Source organism: Colletotrichum navitas (assembly GCF_030913465.1).
Source record: "Colletotrichum navitas strain CBS 125086 chromosome Unknown LY79scaffold_3, whole genome shotgun sequence".
Classification (NCBI taxonomy): Eukaryota; Fungi; Ascomycota; class Sordariomycetes; order Glomerellales; family Glomerellaceae; genus Colletotrichum; species Colletotrichum navitas.
This window is the reverse complement of record NW_026850549.1, coordinates 390887-408890: the sequence shown is the minus strand read 5'-3', so window position 1 is coordinate 408890 and position 18004 is coordinate 390887. Positions and strand designations below refer to the sequence as shown.

At 53.0% G+C, this 18004-nt stretch overlaps 8 protein-coding genes across 8 annotated transcripts; 4 read left to right on the top strand and 4 right to left on the bottom strand.

Annotated features, from left to right (window-relative positions):
- Positions 1-822: 822 nt before the first annotated feature.
- LY79DRAFT_536502 (uncharacterized protein) lies at positions 823-2282 on the top strand. The gene is made up of 2 exons (XM_060556605.1): positions 823-1299; positions 1481-2282. Exons 1-2 carry the CDS (start codon positions 985-987, stop codon positions 1910-1912), a joined length of 747 nt encoding a protein of 248 aa, XP_060419633.1. The 5' UTR covers positions 823-984; the 3' UTR covers positions 1913-2282.
- A 118-nt stretch (positions 2283-2400) lies between these two features.
- Positions 2401-3461, bottom strand: LY79DRAFT_665536 (uncharacterized protein; the record flags this gene model as incomplete). Its single annotated transcript, XM_060563083.1, has 2 exons — positions 2401-3066; positions 3117-3461. 2 exons carry the CDS (start codon positions 3459-3461, stop codon positions 2401-2403), a joined length of 1011 nt encoding a protein of 336 aa, XP_060419632.1.
- A 1923-nt stretch (positions 3462-5384) lies between these two features.
- Positions 5385-6951, top strand: LY79DRAFT_586471 (uncharacterized protein; the record flags this gene model as incomplete). The annotated part of the gene is given in 5 exon segments (XM_060560640.1): positions 5385-5396; positions 5463-5703; positions 5746-6290; positions 6331-6606; positions 6616-6951. Coding segments are annotated over 5 exon segments (1410 nt in total).
- A 391-nt stretch (positions 6952-7342) lies between these two features.
- LY79DRAFT_665534 (uncharacterized protein) lies at positions 7343-8104 on the bottom strand (the record flags this gene model as incomplete). The annotated part of the gene is made up of 3 exons (XM_060563082.1): positions 7343-7501; positions 7602-7991; positions 8054-8104. 3 exons carry the CDS (start codon positions 8102-8104, stop codon positions 7343-7345), a joined length of 600 nt encoding a protein of 199 aa, XP_060419630.1.
- A 1706-nt stretch (positions 8105-9810) lies between these two features.
- Positions 9811-11587, bottom strand: LY79DRAFT_575546 (Lactonase, 7-bladed beta-propeller-domain-containing protein; the record flags this gene model as incomplete). Its single annotated transcript, XM_060559715.1, has 4 exons — positions 9811-9942; positions 10307-10814; positions 10929-11108; positions 11556-11587. 4 exons carry the CDS (start codon positions 11585-11587, stop codon positions 9811-9813), a joined length of 852 nt encoding a protein of 283 aa, XP_060419629.1.
- A 620-nt stretch (positions 11588-12207) lies between these two features.
- Positions 12208-13731, top strand: LY79DRAFT_686942 (FAD binding domain-containing protein; the record flags this gene model as incomplete). The annotated part of the gene is made up of 2 exons (XM_060564676.1): positions 12208-12578; positions 12717-13731. The coding sequence occupies 2 exons, from the start codon at positions 12208-12210 to the stop codon at positions 13729-13731; spliced, it is 1386 nt and encodes a 461-aa protein (XP_060419628.1).
- A 541-nt stretch (positions 13732-14272) lies between these two features.
- Positions 14273-16111, top strand: LY79DRAFT_536495 (family 43 glycosyl hydrolase). The gene has a single exon (XM_060556604.1). The coding sequence runs from the start codon at positions 14306-14308 to the stop codon at positions 15917-15919; it is 1614 nt and encodes a 537-aa protein (XP_060419627.1). The 5' UTR covers positions 14273-14305; the 3' UTR covers positions 15920-16111.
- Positions 16112-16183: 72 nt separating this feature from the next.
- On the bottom strand, positions 16184-17566 carry LY79DRAFT_536494 (alcohol dehydrogenase GroES-like domain-containing protein). The gene has a single exon (XM_060556603.1). The coding sequence runs from the start codon at positions 17351-17353 to the stop codon at positions 16265-16267; it is 1089 nt and encodes a 362-aa protein (XP_060419626.1). The 5' UTR covers positions 17354-17566; the 3' UTR covers positions 16184-16264.
- Positions 17567-18004: the final 438 nt, after the last annotated feature.

The following is an 18004-nucleotide window of genomic DNA, read 5'->3' as shown; positions in this document are numbered from 1 at the left end:
AATTCTTTTGCATGTTTCTATTACTATGGGTTTCTTTCTTATTTTTTATATATACCCTTTTAATACATATTTTTAATCTTTCTTTCTATCTTTGAATCTCTCTCAATACTCGGCGCATCTTGCGGTACTGCTACTCTTCTCTTTCTATTGAGGCAGCTAATGGTAGGAAGCAGCTCTTCATTGACCCCACCCTTTCAAATATTCGTCTTAGGTTGCCGTTATGTTCAACAATTGATGCCCTACCAATATTGCCCACGAGCAGAAATTAATCTCATTGTCTCTGATTTTGGCCGAGTCGAGGGTCCGACTGAGCACCCCGACTGGCTATGCATGCCATTGGGTTCGGCATCCAGACGTGTAATGGTTCGCATGAGATTTCAAAGATATGAGTAAGGAGGGGGGGACTTGGACGTCAACCAATCTGATGACGGCAAAAGCAAATTTTCAAATATTTGACCGATATGCTAATAGACAGGCAAGACTGCGTTAGCATCAGGTTTGGGTATGAGTTATCCTAGAATTCCACTGTGTACTGACTGATGTCTCGGTAGTAGACAGGTGGTCTAGATAAAGTAGTAAGGTTAGAATCTTCTTCAACTCTAAGTTGCACGAGCACATCTCACATCTTGTTGGCAAGGAATGCAAAAGAAAAAAAAAAGAAAAAGAAAAAAAAAAGACAGCCGCGCGGTGTACTTTTACTTCCGGGAGCCCTTTTTGCCTCTTTGAGCGGCGACCGACCCGAAAATAGTCTAGCCCACCCGCCGAGGGCGACAGGGAAGCACATTTTTTGATCGGTGCTGAAGGAGGAGGGGCGGTGGCGGCGGCGGCGGCGCGCGCGGGCATGTACAAGGTGTCAGCCGGGATAAAAACCTCTTTGAACCAAATGTTTCCCACATAGATTCCAAAGTAAGAACGAGGAATAGAAAGAGACCGGCAGATATCTCTTCTTCCAGCTTTTCTTCCCCTTCCCCCTTCCCGAAAGTCATGAGGACGGTAGCCTCCGGCTTGAGAATTCTATCCCAGAGCACTCGCGCACTTCCTTTCTACCCCGGACCTTCTGCACGCATAGCATCCCAGTGCATACCAAGAACTGTCGTCCCCAGAAGCTTCGTAGCAGCCATCCCTTCGAGCATTCGCAGGTTCGGCGCCATGTCTGACAGCGCCGCCGAAGAGCCCCAGGCGGCGGCCACCGCTGCTCAATCGACGGAGCAGGCTGCTCCGGCCCAGCCCGAGTTGCCGCCTCTCACGCCGGCCGAGTTCAGGACATACAACCACATGGCGGAAAAGATGGAATACTTTGTAAGAAACGCTCCCTTATCCCGACGTTGGTGTTCATTCTACCTACAAAGCGCCCCTCGTTCGCCCCTCCCTTGCATTGCCTACTTATCCCCTTTTCCCACCTCATCCCCAGTCTTCATGGAAGAGCATCGCCGAGACCTCTTAGCCGGGGACGCATCCGACTGACAAACCGCCTCGGCAGCACAACTACTTCCGCCAGGAGTGGACGCTGCTCCACGACGCCGCCACCAGCGGCCGGCGCCCGCGGAACATGACGCTCAAGCAGTTCCTCGAGGCGGGCCTGGGCTTCGCGCGGCACCTGACGGCGCACCACAACATCGAGGAGGTGCACGTGTTCCCCATGCTCGCGGAGCGTATGCCCGAGTTCCGCGGCGGCCGCGCCGAGCTGCTGCGCCAGCACAAGGAGATCCACAAGGGGCTCGACGTCTTCGAGGCCTACCTCCACAGCTGCCTCGACCGCGAGACGGAGCTCGAGCTCGGCGTCCTGCGCGAAAAGATGGACGGCTGGGGCGGCGTGCTCTGGACCCACCTCGACCAGGAGGTCGCCACGCTCGGCGCCGAGAACATGAGGCGGTACTGGACGATGGAGGAGATGAGAAGGATGCGCATGTGATTTCTTTTTTGTTCCGGTCGCGCGCTCCCTCCACCGTATGCGCGCGTCCGCCGCGTTCTGCGGGTCGCGGAGAGGGGGGGGGAAGAGGGTTGGTTCTATATGGGTTCGGCGTTTGGGGCAAATGATGCCCGGGGATAGCGGCATGGGTCTTTGTGTGTGGTTTGAAAGGTATCGACTTCTATTTGTATCATGAACACCGGAAATACGAAATCCGCATCTAAATTCCCTGCGGGGTGGTCTCACGCAATCTCGCAACATTCGGGCACCATCTCTCTCTCTCTCTCTCTCTCTCTCTCTCGACGCGATACAATAGCGGCCGCAACTTCGTCGGCCGCTGTTCTATGCTTGCCCTTTGTTTTACTCCTCGTTCTGGCGTTCCTCAGTTTCCAATTTTATGCGACCAGAGGCGCCTGCGTGCTGTCTTCCATTGTTATCCTGCATGGCCCCCTTCCCCGACCCAGGCAGGCCCGCCTCTTCTCCGATTCTTCTCAAGCCGTCTCCTTCCACAGCTGGCGCATCTGCACGATGCCCGGGATACTGCCCAGCAGGCCGATGCCCATCTCCGGGACGAACCCCTTGGCCATGCTCCAGTGCACCGTGAGCGGGAACCACGACAGCTGCCGCGCAAGGGTTCGCGTCCAGGCGTCGGACCACTCCTTGTACTCGCTGCTGGCGACGTCCTCGCGGCCGCTGCTCACGGCGCTCCGTCGGCGCAACGCCTCGACGGCGAGCCGGCCTAGCTCGCTGCCGACGAAGACGGACCAGAACCGCACGCTCCACCGGGCCGCCTTGCCCTGCTGGGCCGGCGTCAGCGGCAGCACGCCCTTGGAGGCGAGGTAGGACGAGGTCTCGAGCGACTGCAGCAGCAGGCACGCCGTCACCTGCAGCCAGGAGATGGCCCTGTCGAGCGCCGCTGCGGACGGATCCTGCGCGGCGCCGGCCGCCCCTTTTTCGTCCCCGGTATCGTTGTCGTCGGCGGCGGCGGCGGCGGGGGGCCTCGCGGGCGTCGTCATGAGGCGGCGCAGCCAGAGGTACAGTGGCAGCAGGGACCACAGCCGCATGATAGTGCGGGCCTCACTGAGGAGGCTGGAGAGGGCACGGAGGCGAGCGGCGACGCGGATGCCCAGGGAGGCGGCGGCGGCGGGGGGCGGGGCCTTAGAGAGGAGGATGGTGGTGTCGGGGGGAGGGCGAGGGCGAGGGCGACGAGGCGGCGGGCGGAGCGGCGGAGGGCGGTGGCGCTGAGGGCGTCGAGGGCGGAGGCGGTGAATCGCGAGGTGTAGCAGAGGAAGAGGAGGACGGTGTCGATGCCCGAGGGGGTCTGGAAGCAGCGGCTCAGGTGGGCGACGAAGGCGTCAACGTTGCGGGGGGAGAGGGCGGCGAAGAGCTGGCCTAGGACGTGCTTGCCCTGTCTCGGGCCGCCGGCGGGCGTCGACGAAGACGAAGCGGCGGGGGCGGGGGCGGGGACGGGAGGCGCGACGGGCGCCGGGACGGGGTCGCCGGAGGGGAGGTCGGAGACGGCGGGCGCCTGGTCGGACGTTTCTGTGGACATGTCGGGCGCGGGTCTGTGGTGTGTTGGGTGGTTTTGTGATGGCGGGAGGAAAGAAGAGGGAAAGGGGCAAAAGGAGCTCGGGACGATCGAGGGTCTGTGTCTGCGGGACAGCTCGTCGAGAAGGGCGGGGAAAGAAGGGGATTTGTTCGAGCTCGGTGCCGGTGGTAAAGCGTTATCCCGAGGATCGGCGGACGAGACGGGGGCGGGTGGGCTTTTTGGGTCGAGGAGAAGGCAGACGTGATCAAGAGAAAGAAAGAAACAGGAATGCCACCTATCAAAAAGCGGTATGTGTGAATAAGGATGGATGCATAGATGGATGGAAGAGAAGAACAGAGAGCCAAAAGCAAAGCTGTGCTGGCAGCTGCAACCACGAGGTTCAGACCGTTGCTCAATTAGACCAACTAGCTGTGTTCATGCGCCGAGGTGGATTGGTCCGACAAGGGAAAGCTTGTGGGAGAAGCCGAAACACTGATCAGATACACACTACCTGGACCTAGGTACTACGGCAGACACCGGTGCAGTGGTCACAGGGTGCGGACATGGCGCTGCTGCCGGCGGCGGGCCGGGGCTTGGGGCCTCTCTGGTGGCTGTAGTACCGGTAGTGATGGTGGTCACCGGCAAATCGAAACTTTCTGAAGGACCTCGGCTTAATGTGATTCGGCAAGCGCGGTGGGCGGGTTTGGTGGGGAGTTACATAACATGCTCCCAATGCCCCCCCCCGGATTTTGCCCGTTATCAGATCAAAATTTGAAGGCGCACAACTAGTGACTAATTGCCTAGATACACGCATATCCATATGCATACCTACATACCTACATACCTACATACCTACATACCTACATACCTACATACCTACATACCTACATACCTACATACCTACATACCTACATACCTACATACCTACATATATACCTACCAGCTACGCACATTCACATAAAGATTGGTTCGTTGAGACTGGTGTCTCCGACAAGCCCTTAGTATTCCCCAAGTAATGCTGAGATGGGGTGTAGATGACTGGCAATACGTCACCAATCATTTGTCCTGTTGGTTTGCACAACCGCACCCAATGAGCGGATATACATGCCTGATGCAAGCGTGCGGTGGTTGGTCCTCTTCGATAATCAAGTCCAAAGGTTGGGAATCGAGGAGTCTCGTAACGGGGATTGGATCACTGCGCACCTATGGTAGGTGCATCTATCCTCGTGCCATTCGACGCCGCCAGTCGCCATAGTCACCATTACGACTGTTTACTCTTTTGTACCACTTCGCGTTGCTCTCAAGTTGACGCCCCCGAGAGGAAACCGATGCACGATTCGTATTAGGCTGCCTGGGTAGATACCTTGGGCGGATTGCAGCGACTTCCTACTACTTACACAAAGTACCTAATACGCTAACTACCTAGGCGTCGTACTGGTACAAGCGAGGAATCGGTGAGCACTAGATCCACCTGCTAGTGGGCATCCGTAGGCAACGACGCATCCGCCCCCGGCCAGACGCCGGACCAACGCTCAACGTGACTTCGTGGCAGTCTCGCGCACCAGCAATGAACCTGCAACCAAGGCAAGTGCGGCGGAGACGCGTTGCAGCCTAAATCCAACTTCAATGCTCCCCATCGCCATCGCACGTCCCCCTTGTTTGCTCTCTGATGTCGCCAACGTATTCCGCCGCCTAAGACGAAACTCGGCTTATTTAGGCATTTATTTCCACTACGCTTCCTCCGACTGCGTCCCCCTCCCTCTTTTCATCAGGTCAACCTATCGAGATGGTACCGGCCCAATTCAGCACGTCCATCCAACACACTCACCGTTCCACAAATGCTGGCCTTTCGCAAATGGCTTCATTCGCTAGGCGACGTGACGCCTACTCTCCCTCATGCTGCCGATTGGGTGAAGGAACAGTTAGGAAAAGAGGTACCCGAGGCCCATGTTCGCTTGGGTCAGTTTCTTCACACTCGCTCGCCTCCTGTTGGTTCTCCAAATGCCCTGCTTATGCATATTTCAGTGTCTTGCCGAGCTCCGCAAGAAAGCCGCGCTCTCCGAAGCTATTGGACTGGTTCCCGTCTTCGATGCTACGACTGCCGTCGTCAAGTCCGACAACGCCATCTCCATGGAAGTCAAAGAAGAATTGAAAAAGGGAGTGTCAATCCTCGAGGACGTCCAAGAACACGCAAAGGACTGGCACCCAGGAAGCGATGGCAAAGTTCTGGATCTGGTTCACCCATCCCTTTGTCCCCTAGTCTACGGTAATTCTCGCATCGTTCATGACAAACGCATCTCTCTTCAAGACTCTGTAAAGGCATGCGGTACAGGACAAATCATCCCAGTACCTGAAAAGAAGCCTGCCGAGAGTCGTTCTACACAGGGCCTATGGTCTTATAAGTTTCAGTGGCTCCCGTGCGAGGTTGACATCCAAGATGGTGAGCCCGCCATCACCAGCTATACCAACAACTTCCATCCCCAGCACCATGCCGGGCTTTACGTTACGATCGAGAAGATTATCAAAAAAGCCCTCCCCCTGTGGGATGTCATATATAGGTGGCACATAGACTTTGAGGTCCTCCGCATCTGTTCCAATGAAGCCCGCAGAGAATGTAAAGCCGGGTGCACCGATTACTGCACTCAAGAAAACCGACCATTTGATCCGGGAGAAGACGAGCGTAATGAGGATGAATATCGCAGATCCTCGCTGAACTACCAACGTGACAAAGCCTGGTTCGACAGAATCCATCCCGTCAAGAGGCCTAACGCCCCCAACTACAGCCCCATGCTCCTCCAGCCCAACGACGTCAACCTTGAGAGAGGCTTCCTCGATGGTACCGACCGCATCCAGGTGATCGTCAAGCTCGCAAATATCCAGCTCACGCCCGAAGCCTACCTATGATGGAGGATCCCGGCACATTGAGGACCAACTTAACGAGCACATTTGTGCCACAGCATTTTACTACTACGATAACGACAACGTCACAGAGAGCCGCCTTGCATTTCGCACCAACGCCAACAAGGATGATCATATGATTGAGTTGGACTACGCGCAGAATGACATCGACTCCATCGAGCGCACCTTTAAGATCAAAGGTAGAGGGAATATTACCCAGGAGCTCGGCAGTGTGCTCACCCGTGAGGACCGATTGTTGGCATTTCCGAATGTGTAAGAGCACTGCGTGGCTCCGTTCGAGCTAATCGACAAGACAAAACCGGGATACCGGAAGATCTTGGCGCTGTTCTTGGTTGACCCAACCGTCCCGATCATCAGTACGGCGAATGTGCCGCCGCAGCAGCGGGACTGGTGGAAGGAGGGCTTGATACCCAACGGCCGCTTCGGGCCTTTACCCGCGGAGGTTACCGACATGGGTTTTGATGACCTGGACTTCCCGATCAGCCTCGAGCGAGCCAAGAATATTAGAGAGGAACTGATGGCGGAGAGGACGGCGACTCCGCGTTGCAACAGTTCTGACCGCCGGATGGATACTTGGTCCTCCAGTGGGCATTGATGGCGTCAACCGCGTTTCCGAAACCATCGATTGTTTCTGGACTAGGTAGTATCTGACGACTGTGATGGGACGTCAGTGATTAGACTAGAAAAGGGTTCCGAGCTTCTATGTAAGTTTGATGAGTCGTTACGACAGCGCGAAATGAAATCGTCTATTCCAACATTCAACTACGTGCTTCCACAGTTATACCCAGCAGCTATCTAACAAGTGAAACAAGTAAATAGCTCAAACGAGTCTCGGACTACATGGATGTTCAAAGAACGAAAATCTGCGACTACCAACCTGGCCCCTCGAAGACCACCTAGTCGTCCTAGATATAGTGTGAATTGCCAATGCTGCAGTGTTTCTGAGCTCTGAGCTCGGTCCACCCGCTTCGAGAACCATGGCTCGACTAGCAAGAATCTCTATGGATGTACACATTCCAATTGTCGGTGGGATGGAATGCCTGGCCGGAGTACCAGCGTCTCCTACGGGTGGTGCAGTGATACTCGATAGCCTCCACCATCTTGGCGATCTGGGCAAAGCTTTCGATGGTGATGTGATGTTTGTTCTGCGCCAGAACACGGTTAGCCACCCTCTCCCTTTCCTGACGTCTTACTGCCTTTTGCTCGTATTTTTGTTTTCTTTTTTGCGTATCTGATTCCACTTACGTCGTTGCAGAACCAGATGGCAGCACTGTAGCCGCAGCTGACCCGACCACAATTGGCCGGACCCGGGTCGCCTCTGGGACGGCCCTTGACTGTTTTGAGGTATGAAATGCCGACATTGGCCTCGCTTTCATGCACGTAATCCCAGCCGGGTTTCAGGCAAAGGACCTTGTCCGCCGGAAACAACTCGGCCTTCTGGCGTCTCTCCAGACTCAACCCTCCATCGCCCAAGGCTGGGGTGAAGGGCGAGTAGTCCGGGTTGATCTGCGCAAGCTCGGCGACGACCTGCTCGACGGTCCCGTTCAGGACAACCTTCTTTCCGGGGAAGGGCTCGAACTCCCATTTGGAAGTGAACTCGCGAACACCGGCGTGCGGGTCGGTCAGGGCAGTGCCCTGCAGAGTCGAGGCGACGTCAGCGGTGAGGCGGTTCAATTCCGTTGGTCGAGACTGCTTACCAGAACGGCCGGAAGAGCGGACACGAGAGTAAAAAGGTAGTTGGCGCGCATCTTATACAACGATTCAACGAATACCTCTTCTCAGAAAGTGTATGATAGACTATTGAGGGCCAGTATACGGCGGACAAGAGACAATGTTTTATATGAAGAGCTTTACAAATCATACACGGCATGGGGCAGATCCTTTTCTCACAAGCCCCCGACGCTACTAATGCTTGATCTAGGTGCTTCATCTTGTTGTTTGTGCGGCGGTCGCTTCCAGGCACCTACACGCGCTGTTACAAATTGCTCTTAGACTTGAGTAACACAATAGCCTTATAGGCTTGCAAGAACAAAGCAATGGAGTAAATTTGATTCCTTTTGGCCATGAATCAGCAAAGCACGTTCCATTTTAGTACTTATCCCCTGTTGGTTGCCTTATCAACCACAAATATCACAGTGGTGAGAGCTTACACGCGAGGTTGGACATCAACTGAACAGCCTATTTGTCGTAGAAAAGTTGGTGTCAGTCACTGGAGGCCTTAACATCTTGCTTTTTTGGAGGGTCCATCCTGGACCCTATTTCTAGAGATGGGTTGCATTCTTGTTGCTTGATTCTGGACCCGAAACAAAGCATCTTGATAGAGAACAGTTGAAATACATATGGATGATAAGGGACCACCCTACAATCTAACTTAAGAGACGGCCGCACGGCTTTCGATGGTTGGAACGGGAAATAAAACCCGCACGTCTGTGATTACGAAGACGATGACTTAGCTAGATTAGATATTGACACTGGAATGATGCAACCTAGGCCGATTCTATTATCCTGCTCGTCATATGATACGCCATGTCTGTGAAGAATCCTTGAAAGTTTTGTTCGACGCCAATTTTCCCAGCAAAACTTCAGACAAACACACAGTCAGATCATTAACGCAATACTGGGAGGAGAAGCCGCCCGGACACCCTGAATCTGGTGTGACCGTAGCGCGACATGACAGAACAGTTGGCCCAAACAAACCTATGCCGTAGAACTTCAGCGCGAATACGACGTCAAAGAAATTCCATGCTAAGGGATCCGTAAAGTGTTGCTCTTCCCTTCCTCGGTAAACCAAAGCTCGGCCGGAGACCGAGCCAAGGCTTACCGGAACTATCATCCGCAATGTGCGAGGGCAATAAGGCCATATGCCGCTTTTACGTGATGCAAAATAGGCTCCCACTCAGTATCGACTAGACGAAATAGACGTCGGGAGAAGGAACACAAAATCTTGAGGGAGCTCGTCTGGGCCGTCGTCGAAGACCACGCCGAGTCTGTCAAAGATAATGCCGCGGCATTTCAGGAAATTGCCGTCAAAGCGGAAAGGTTTATTTGAATCGCGAAGCTGTGCGACGTCACCGTCCGCCGAATACGGTTCGCCGTCCAGGCTGCCATGCTGCCCGGCCCATGCAGTCCCGAAATGGAGACAGACCAGCTCAAAACAGCGAGATCTAAATGTAGGCCGGTTGATATGTTAAGAAAGAGAAGCATCTAAGAAATGACTAAGAAAACAGACATAATGAACTCAATACCAAAAGAAAAGTGCGGGCTCGCAATCAGCCAAGTGAGTGAGTCCCAGTATAGGCTATGAAATCAAAGATGAAGCCAATCACTCAAAACTTGATGTGGACATCGTCTGCTCTAATCAAGTCACGCTGGGGCACCTTTCAAGGCGTCCACATAACCATATCAACTACAAAACTGCGAGAGGCTATCTAAAACCACCCTATGGCTCATTTTCTCAATCTTCATCGAAACTGGTGGCAACGACAGTGCCAGCGAGTGTGATCTGACCAACTTTGCCGCCCTCAGCTTCAGCGATAATCTTGCCGGACGCAAGATCGCGCTTCCGAATAAAAACACTGCGGATGTTCTGGTGGTCAACAGCATTAGATCACCAACTTTTTTGATAGAATACTGGTGGGGAAACCAGCTGCCTGAAGGGGCCAACTGAACAGACGCAAGGGTACCATCTTCCTGAATTGCAAAGATGGAAATAGTGTCGGAAGGACTAGAGCCAAGGATCGGCGAGTCGCGGCCGGAGACGATGACGAAATTTTGGTCAGGCTACGCCAAGAGCAAACATCGATCTAGCGAGAGGTTTGCACCCAGACTGAATCCCAGTCTGGAAGTAGGATGCGTCCGGGCTTCTTATGTATTGACTAGATGTCTGGCTGCTCTAGGGCATGGCGTAGTCACCGGGCTGCTCCACGAAACGAGATGTGACAGAAACTTACTGTGATGGCAATCTCGCTTGTTGGTGCCTTGGTCGCAGGGCAGTCAGGGTTGATAGCCGGAATGGAGAAGATCTCAGTGAAAGCAAGGCCAGACTCATTGTACCTTAGCCTGTACAAGTAGATGTTCCGGTCCAGCTCGCTGTTGACGAAGAAGAAGAAGACTTCGCCGTTGGTTGCAGTTTTGAAGACGCCGTGGCGGGGGCTGGCGCTGGGAGCCGTCGCCAACCCGTCGACCTCCTTTATCGGAGCAATGCTGGTCGGATCCTTGGTATAGACGCGGACCCGGTCACCGCCAGGATCAGCAAGCAGAACGTATTGATTTTTTGGGTCGATGATAACGTGATGTAGGTAGCTTGTGTCTTGGAGGGAGGGCACTCGGGCTAGATGCCTCGAGGGTCGGGGCGAACTCTTGAGGGGTCCATTACCCGGGAGGGCGCCATCGTGGCTGAGCGCAAAGACGCCGGCCGCGCTTCGGTTCCTGCCAAGAAATGTAAACTTGATTGGCCAACTTTAGGAGGCAAACATTCCCAGGGCTATTGCGCAATGCAGTAGGTACTGGACGTGTCGATTGGTCAGCTTGAAAGGAAGGAGGACAAACAGTTTTCACATTCTCGCAACTTACTATGAAGCAGAGACGTATCCTCGGGCTCCAGACTCTGTCGTGACAAGATTGCCAGCGACATCGCTGAAAGGCGCCGAGACTCGAGTGATGCGGGTCAGAACACCTCCACCTCCAATAGAGAAGGAGTTCAGGGAGCCGTTAGGTAACGAGTCGGAGCCACTGTCCAGGCAGTAGAGAACCCTATTGGCGGCGTTCAGGGTGAGTCAGGATGGATTGATCTCGCACCCGGCCGTCTTTAAAGTAACGGATAAGCTGTAATTGGTTCCGGATCCGGAGAACAGCAAGCGGCATAGAACAAGTTCGAACTCAAGAAATATCAATCGAAGAGCGAGTTGAAGTGGAATAGGCGAAAGTTGTTACTGGATGTAGATCAGGCTGGCCAGTGCTATCAAAACGTGTGTTATCGATGGTTTGACTGTAAGTGACGTTATGTTTGTTGACTGAAAGTGAGTACAGTATATGTTGCACATTTAAAAGGATATTGAGCAGAACCGATCGTTAACCTGACAAGGTTTTAGCAATCCTTCTATCTTGGCAGCCCACTGGGATTTAGATCCTGTTTATACACTGTGGCCAGCTCTATTCTCTGTAAGAACCGGAGATTGGTTAGGAACACCTAGATCTCACACGAAGGACGGCACTTGTAGGCTATGCTGCATTGTCTGCTAGCCCGAAAGACGCCTCATCAGGCAAGAATTTGTCGGCCACAAGACCCTGCACGCAAACTCTGGAAAATGAACTACTCAGAGTGTGTGCCAACGGCTCTGCCAACCTACTGTGTGACTTTTCTATGTTGTATGCTGTCACAGTAGCGGCCGCCTTCTGTGCTCCAATTATCACAAACCTGAAAGAACGGGCGTCTGAACGCCAGTTGGCTCACAAGGCGATTCTTCAGCAAAGACAGTCTTGACAAATTAAGGAGGTCAGAGACTTGCCGGGTCAATCAAAGATACTTTGATTGCCACCCACAAACAAACAGATATGAACCAGACTCTCCCACTCGATGTAGTGAGGCTGTAAAGGAACCGCCAAGAGAGACCGTCTCCACAGATGATATAAATCAAAATCACCTTTGTTACATACCCAGCATACCTCAACAGAGACTGGAAACGATTTCAATGTATAGGCAAGCAAATAAGTCAAGTACAACGGCGCCATACATTAACTCCCTTGTATCGGATGAACTGACACAGATGTTTAGTAGAAATATCTTCTACCGAGATCTGTAGCCCTGCTCCTTTAACATTCTCTTAACTTTACGGTTGTATCCTATGAAGCCATGGGCCCAAGAAACTTTCTTAGACATCTTGTCGTCGCTTCGCTCCTTTGTCTCACTTCTGCTCACGTCCCCGCTCAGGCCAACAGCACCGCCTTTGAGCTACAGAAATGCTTGACCACTGCTGGGGTTCGAAATGTCATCAGCGCTGATGCCACCTGGGCCAAAGATACTGCTGGTTTCCAGAAACGCATCAAAGTCATCCCTGCTGCTATATCATTCCCAGAGAGCAACGATCAAATCGCTCTCTCACTAGACTGCGCACGGAATCCCTCCACTTCGGCTTCGGTCCTCGGTGCCGCGCACTCTTTCCAGGCCTACGGTTTCGGAAACCCGGGTAGTCTTGTGATCAGCATGGCTGCCTTCAACTCCGTGTCTTTTGACACGGCTACCAACCGCCTCACATACGGCGGAGGCTCCCACGTCGGACCCGTTCTCAAATATCTCTGGGATAACCACCGTCGTCATTTTCCCCACGTCCGTGGTGCCAATGTCGGTCTTGCTGGCTCCAGCATTGGTGGTGGTGGTGGCTTCGGCTCCACTTCCCGCCACCTCGGTACCCCCATGGACAACCTCGAGTCCGTTGAGTATATGCTGTACAACGGTACCATCGTCAACGCGGTCAAGGGATCTGACCTCTTCTGGGCCGCCCAAGGCGCGGGAGCCTCCTTTGGTGTCCTGCTCTCCGTCACCACCAATACCTACAAGCCCCTTTTCGATATCGCTGTGAACTTCACTATCAACGCCGGTGACCTGACCTCCACCAAGGCTGCGAAATCACTCGTTGCCATCCAGAGGTACTCACTTTCCGAGGATTGTCCCGATGAATTGGCCCTCCGCTGGTCTCTCAGCGGACCCCCCTACATAGCAAAAGGCTTTTTCTACGGAGATCCGGCCGGTTTCGACACCGTTATTGCGCCTCTTCTCAAATCCCTCAACGATATCACTGGTTGTGTCACAGTACAAAAGACTGAGCTGCCCTTCTGGGACATGGAGGTTGCCGTTGCCGGCCCAGGCATGAATCAGCTCAACGGAGGCGCCCTCAGCGAACGGAGTTTCTACACTCAGTCTTTGACTATTACCACCGACCACCCCCTCACTGTTGAGCAGGCCAAGGTTCTCTATGAGAGTACTGACTTTTCCTTCAACCGTACCGACATGCGCAAGTCCGGCTTCATCGATCTCTGGGGCGGTGTCTCTCGCGACATCTCCGACACCGACACTAGCTTTGGCCACGGCAAAAACCTTTGGCTTATTCGCTGGGAGTCCAGCTCCGTTGATATCACCAGCTATCCTGCTGACGGCCCCGCTTACATGAAGAGTCTATTCAAGCCCTTTGAGGAGGCTCTGGTTGCCAGCGGTGCTCCCCTCCGCGGATTCGTCAACTACGCCGATACCGAACTCTCCCAGGCCGAGTGGTCATCTCGTCTTTATGGGGCAAACTTTGACCGTCTTAAGCAGCTCAAGGCTGTCTATGACCCCGAAGGTTTGTTTGTCAACCACAAGCAAGCCATTCCAATGCCTTGAGTGTGTATCTTTATTTTCACTTCACACGAGATGTCGACATAGGAATAGATGAGTTGAAAAATTGTATAGTGTAGAACTCTGGGATGTAAGGCTCGGATAATGATAACCGACAGACCCGAGATTTCGGGTTTCCTCAAACTTCATAAATGAACTTCCTTACGCTTGTGATCCCAACTGACATACGATTCTGACTGATGATATCGCTTCTGCGAGTGTATTAACTAATGACTTTGGCTTCAAAAATATGACTGTTGTCCAAATGCCCTTTTCAACGCGCGTGCTACACATATTGATCACACATGTATCATATCTGAGGCTTCCCCAACTTCAGTCCCTTAATCCACGTGACGCGGGGTAATCAGAGCCAAGACAAAAAACGGGGGTCTTAGGCTAACATTGTCACGAATCATCTATTTCCGGCTAAATCCAATCTGTGGAGGCGTGGAGTTGAACCGCCCAACCTATTCTTTCGAGAGAGAGCAAAGAGCCTTGATAAATACTAGTTTTGCTCCAGGCATAATTGCTCGAGTGCCAGTGAATCTTTTTTTTTATCAGTAGCAATCCATCGTGTATCATGCCTCATGTCAGGAACCCTATTCTCCCCGGGTTCAACCCGGACCCCTCAATTTTGAGGGTCGGAGATGACTACTATATCGCAACATCTACGTTCGAATGGTTCCCCGGTGTCCAGATCCACCACTCCAAGGATCTTGCGAATTGGGAACTCGTCACCCGGCCCCTGAACCGAAAAAGCCAGCTGGACATGCGTGGCAACCCAGACAGCTGCGGTATCTGGGCTCCGTGTCTCACTCACGACGGAGAGAAGTTCTGGCTTGTTTACACGGACGTCAAGCGTAAGGATGGTTCCTTCAAAGACAGCCACAATTACATCGTCACCGCGTCCTCCATCGAGGGACCCTGGTCTGATCCCTTCTATATCAACTCCTCCGGCTTCGACCCCTCGCTCTTCCACGACGATGACGGCAAAAAGTGGTTCGTCAACATGATGTGGGACCATCGCCGCCGGTTCAGCGCCTTCACGGGGATCGTTCTGCAGGAGTTTGACCCCAAAGCAGGTAAACTAGTAGGTCCTAAGAAGAACATCTTCAGAGGCACCGAACTATCTCTTGTCGAAGGTCCCCATCTCTACAAAAGGAACGAATGGTATTATCTCCTCACCGCCGAGGGTGGTACTGCCTACGAACACGCCTGCACTCTAGCCCGCTCTCGCGATATTCAGGGGCCGTATGAGCTTCACCCGCAGAAGTACGTCATCACGTCAAAGGATGCGCCTTTTGCAGCTCTTCAACGCGCGGGACATGGTGACATTGTGGACACCCCCGAAGGCAAGACATACATGGTTCACCTGACAGGTCGTCCCATAACACAGAACAGACGATGTGTGCTGGGTCGTGAAACAGCAATTCAAGAAGCGTACTGGGGTGAAGATGATTGGTTGTATGTCAAGAACGGCCCCGTACCGTCGTTGTTTGTTGAGGTGCCGGGTACGAGAGATGACACTGCGTACTGGGCGGAGCAGCGGTACACATTCGAGAATGGGTTGCATAAGGATTTCCAGTGGCTGCGCACGCCGGAACCCGAGCGTATCTTCTCGACCGAGGGAGGAAAGCTCACTCTTACTGGAAGAGAGTCTATCGGGTCGTGGTTCGAGCAGGCTCTGGTCGCTCGTCGTCAGACCCATTTCTCCTATGACGCGGAGACCATTGTCGACATTTCGCCTACCGACGAGAGAGAATTTGCGGGCCTAACAGCCTACTACTGCCGTTACAACTTCTTCTACCTCACGGTCAGTGCCCACGAAGACGGCAAAAGGGAATTGTTGATCCAAAGATCTGAATCATCGTGGCCCGATGGCAATCTCACGACCCCTTTCCCAGACCCGGTATCGCTGCCTGATTCGGGTAAGGTCAGGCTGGCGTTGACGATCCGGGGACCAAAGCTCCAGTTCTACTACGCCCTCGAGGGCGAAGAGCTGAAGGCAGTCGGGCCCGTGTACGATGCATCAATCATCTCCGATGAATGTGGTGGTCACCAGGCACACGGTAGCTTCACTGGTGCTTTTGTCGGTGTTGCTGCTTCAGATCTGAATGGCACGGCGAGAAAGGCTTCTTTTGACTACTTTATCTATCGACCTGTTCATGACGTAACAGACCGCTATGAGATCTGAAAGTGACAGGAAATGGAGCTTCGGAATTCTATAGTACAGGAAACATATTACTATTAATAAGTTTTGAACAATTCCTGGTCAGTTCAGCACATATAAAAGGATCACCTACTCAGCTTAGTTCAATATTTTCCACAAGGTGAACTGCACCATTCATACATACTTCGAAGACCAAGCGTCGCTTGGTGAACACGTTCACTCTCACTATTTTTGATTCAATCGAGAAGGACGCTTAGTTGGAACATTGTGCTATTGTATATTGGTGCACTGTCATCTCATCGTTTCGCCTAAACACTAGTACGCATATAGGTATCATTACATCATCCAACGACTGCTTCCGGATTTCCTTTAGAAGACCATACACAAGCGACCCTTGAGTTGCTTGGACAAGTAGTGCTCAGCCATTTCATTGGCCTGATCAACACTGTAGGTCTTCTCAATGTGTGTTCTGCATCCGTTCTTGGCGTGTAGCTCAAGCATTTCCCGGCTGCGCTCAGGGGTGCAGATCAACGCGCCACGGATAGTTTGCTCCTTGAAGTTCAAGGCAAAAGGATCCACTTCGAAAGGTCCGTCGGCAGGGAGCCCAACGTCGACGAGAACACCGCCCTTGCGCAGGAACTGCTGGGCGAACTTGACGAGAGGCCGAGCCTCGGTGTTGATGACGACGCGGTCGACGCCCGGGTTGCTTTCATAGAAAGAAGACTGGAGTTCCTTCACTGTCTTCTCCTGCGCCTCATCGGTATCAACGAGAATAGTGCGGTCGGGCTTGAGGTGCGATGGAACGTCGTTGGCCAGATCGAGAGCCTCTTGACGGTTGTCGATTGCGATGACCTTGCAGCCCATCGACTTGGCGTACTGGATGCCTAGGTGACCCAGACCTCCAACACCGATCATTGCGAGCCACTGGTCCTTCCTGGGCTGTGCCGCGCAGAGAGCTCCGTAGACCGTGGCGCCCGCGCAGAACAATGGCGCAGCCTCGACCCAAGGAATTGAATCAGGGATCTTGGCCACTACTCTGGCGTCGGCCTTCATGTATTGGGCGAAGCCACCGTCGAGAGTGAGACCGAGCATGCCGGTGAGGTTGTCACAGACCTGCTTGCCCTGATTACAAGAGTTGCACTTGCCGCAGCAGCCATATGTGTTGATGGAGCCGACACGGTCGCCGACTTGAAGCCCCTGTTTGCCGGCTTCAGAGCCGAGCTTCACGATGGTACCAGCAGGCTCGTGAGAGCCGATAAGGCCAGGCTTGGCACCAGCGGATTCATAAACTCCCTCTTGTACTTGAAGATCAGTGTGGCAGTAGCCCGCGGCGGCAATTTTGACAAGGACGTCGTTAGGTCCGAGCTCGGTTGGGACTTTGACGTCTTTGACTTCATAACCCCTATTGAAGTCCTTGATGGTTGCGGCACGCATCTGTTGGGGGATTTCGTCGGCCATGTTGGGAATGGAATTTATAGGGTATTTGGATCTAATTGGTATGCTTCAAAAATAGATGCAATTGCGCTTCGAAGTTCAAGTCCAGATATAGTAATTAATGCCGATCGATGTAGGTTGCGTGTTTGTCCAGAGACAGCTTCAACTTGGTGTCCAGCCTGCAACTTATACGTCTGAGGTGCAATCCAACTGTGTCCAATTTTTCATTCATTTTCGAACGTCATAGTTTATGGCGGTTAGTGTACGGTGTTGTATGCAATACTAGCGTCACGAAGCCTGACGTTTCTTACGTCAATGTCGGTGGATTGATGGAGTTTGTCGTTTCACTCTGTCATAAATGTGGACCGACCAGAAGTAGTGGATGAATTGTGGTACGGAGGCAATTTGGTATTCTGCACGTAGTGTAGCACGAGTTGAACGTTGCAGCTACGGATCTCTCCATTAGCGGTGCCAATTTGTTGTTTATTGGCTTTGGCTGTATCTGGGTAAGTAGCTGATTACTTTCTGTACTCATCAACCAACGTAATCACCATCACTGTGTAAATAGCCGATGCAAACTTAGAGTCAATCTTTCAACGACCCCCAAAGCGCACGTAGATTTTACTTGCTAAATCACATTGGTATTGATGTCAAGAGGATGGGATATCCAGATTG

Excerpts from the sequence above, each read along its gene's own strand:
- LY79DRAFT_536502 (XM_060556605.1), top strand. The coding sequence starts at position 985 with ATGAGGACGGTAGCCTCCGGCTTGAGAATTCTATCCCAGAGCACTCGC. Across the intron at positions 1,300-1,480 it reads CGGAAAAGATGGAATACTTT|CACAACTACTTCCGCCAGGA; the intron begins GTAAGAAACGCT and ends CCGCCTCGGCAG.
- LY79DRAFT_536495 (XM_060556604.1), top strand. The coding sequence starts at position 14,306 with ATGCCTCATGTCAGGAACCCTATTCTCCCCGGGTTCAACCCGGACCCC.
- LY79DRAFT_536494 (XM_060556603.1), bottom strand. The coding sequence starts at position 17,353 with ATGGCCGACGAAATCCCCCAACAGATGCGTGCCGCAACCATCAAGGAC.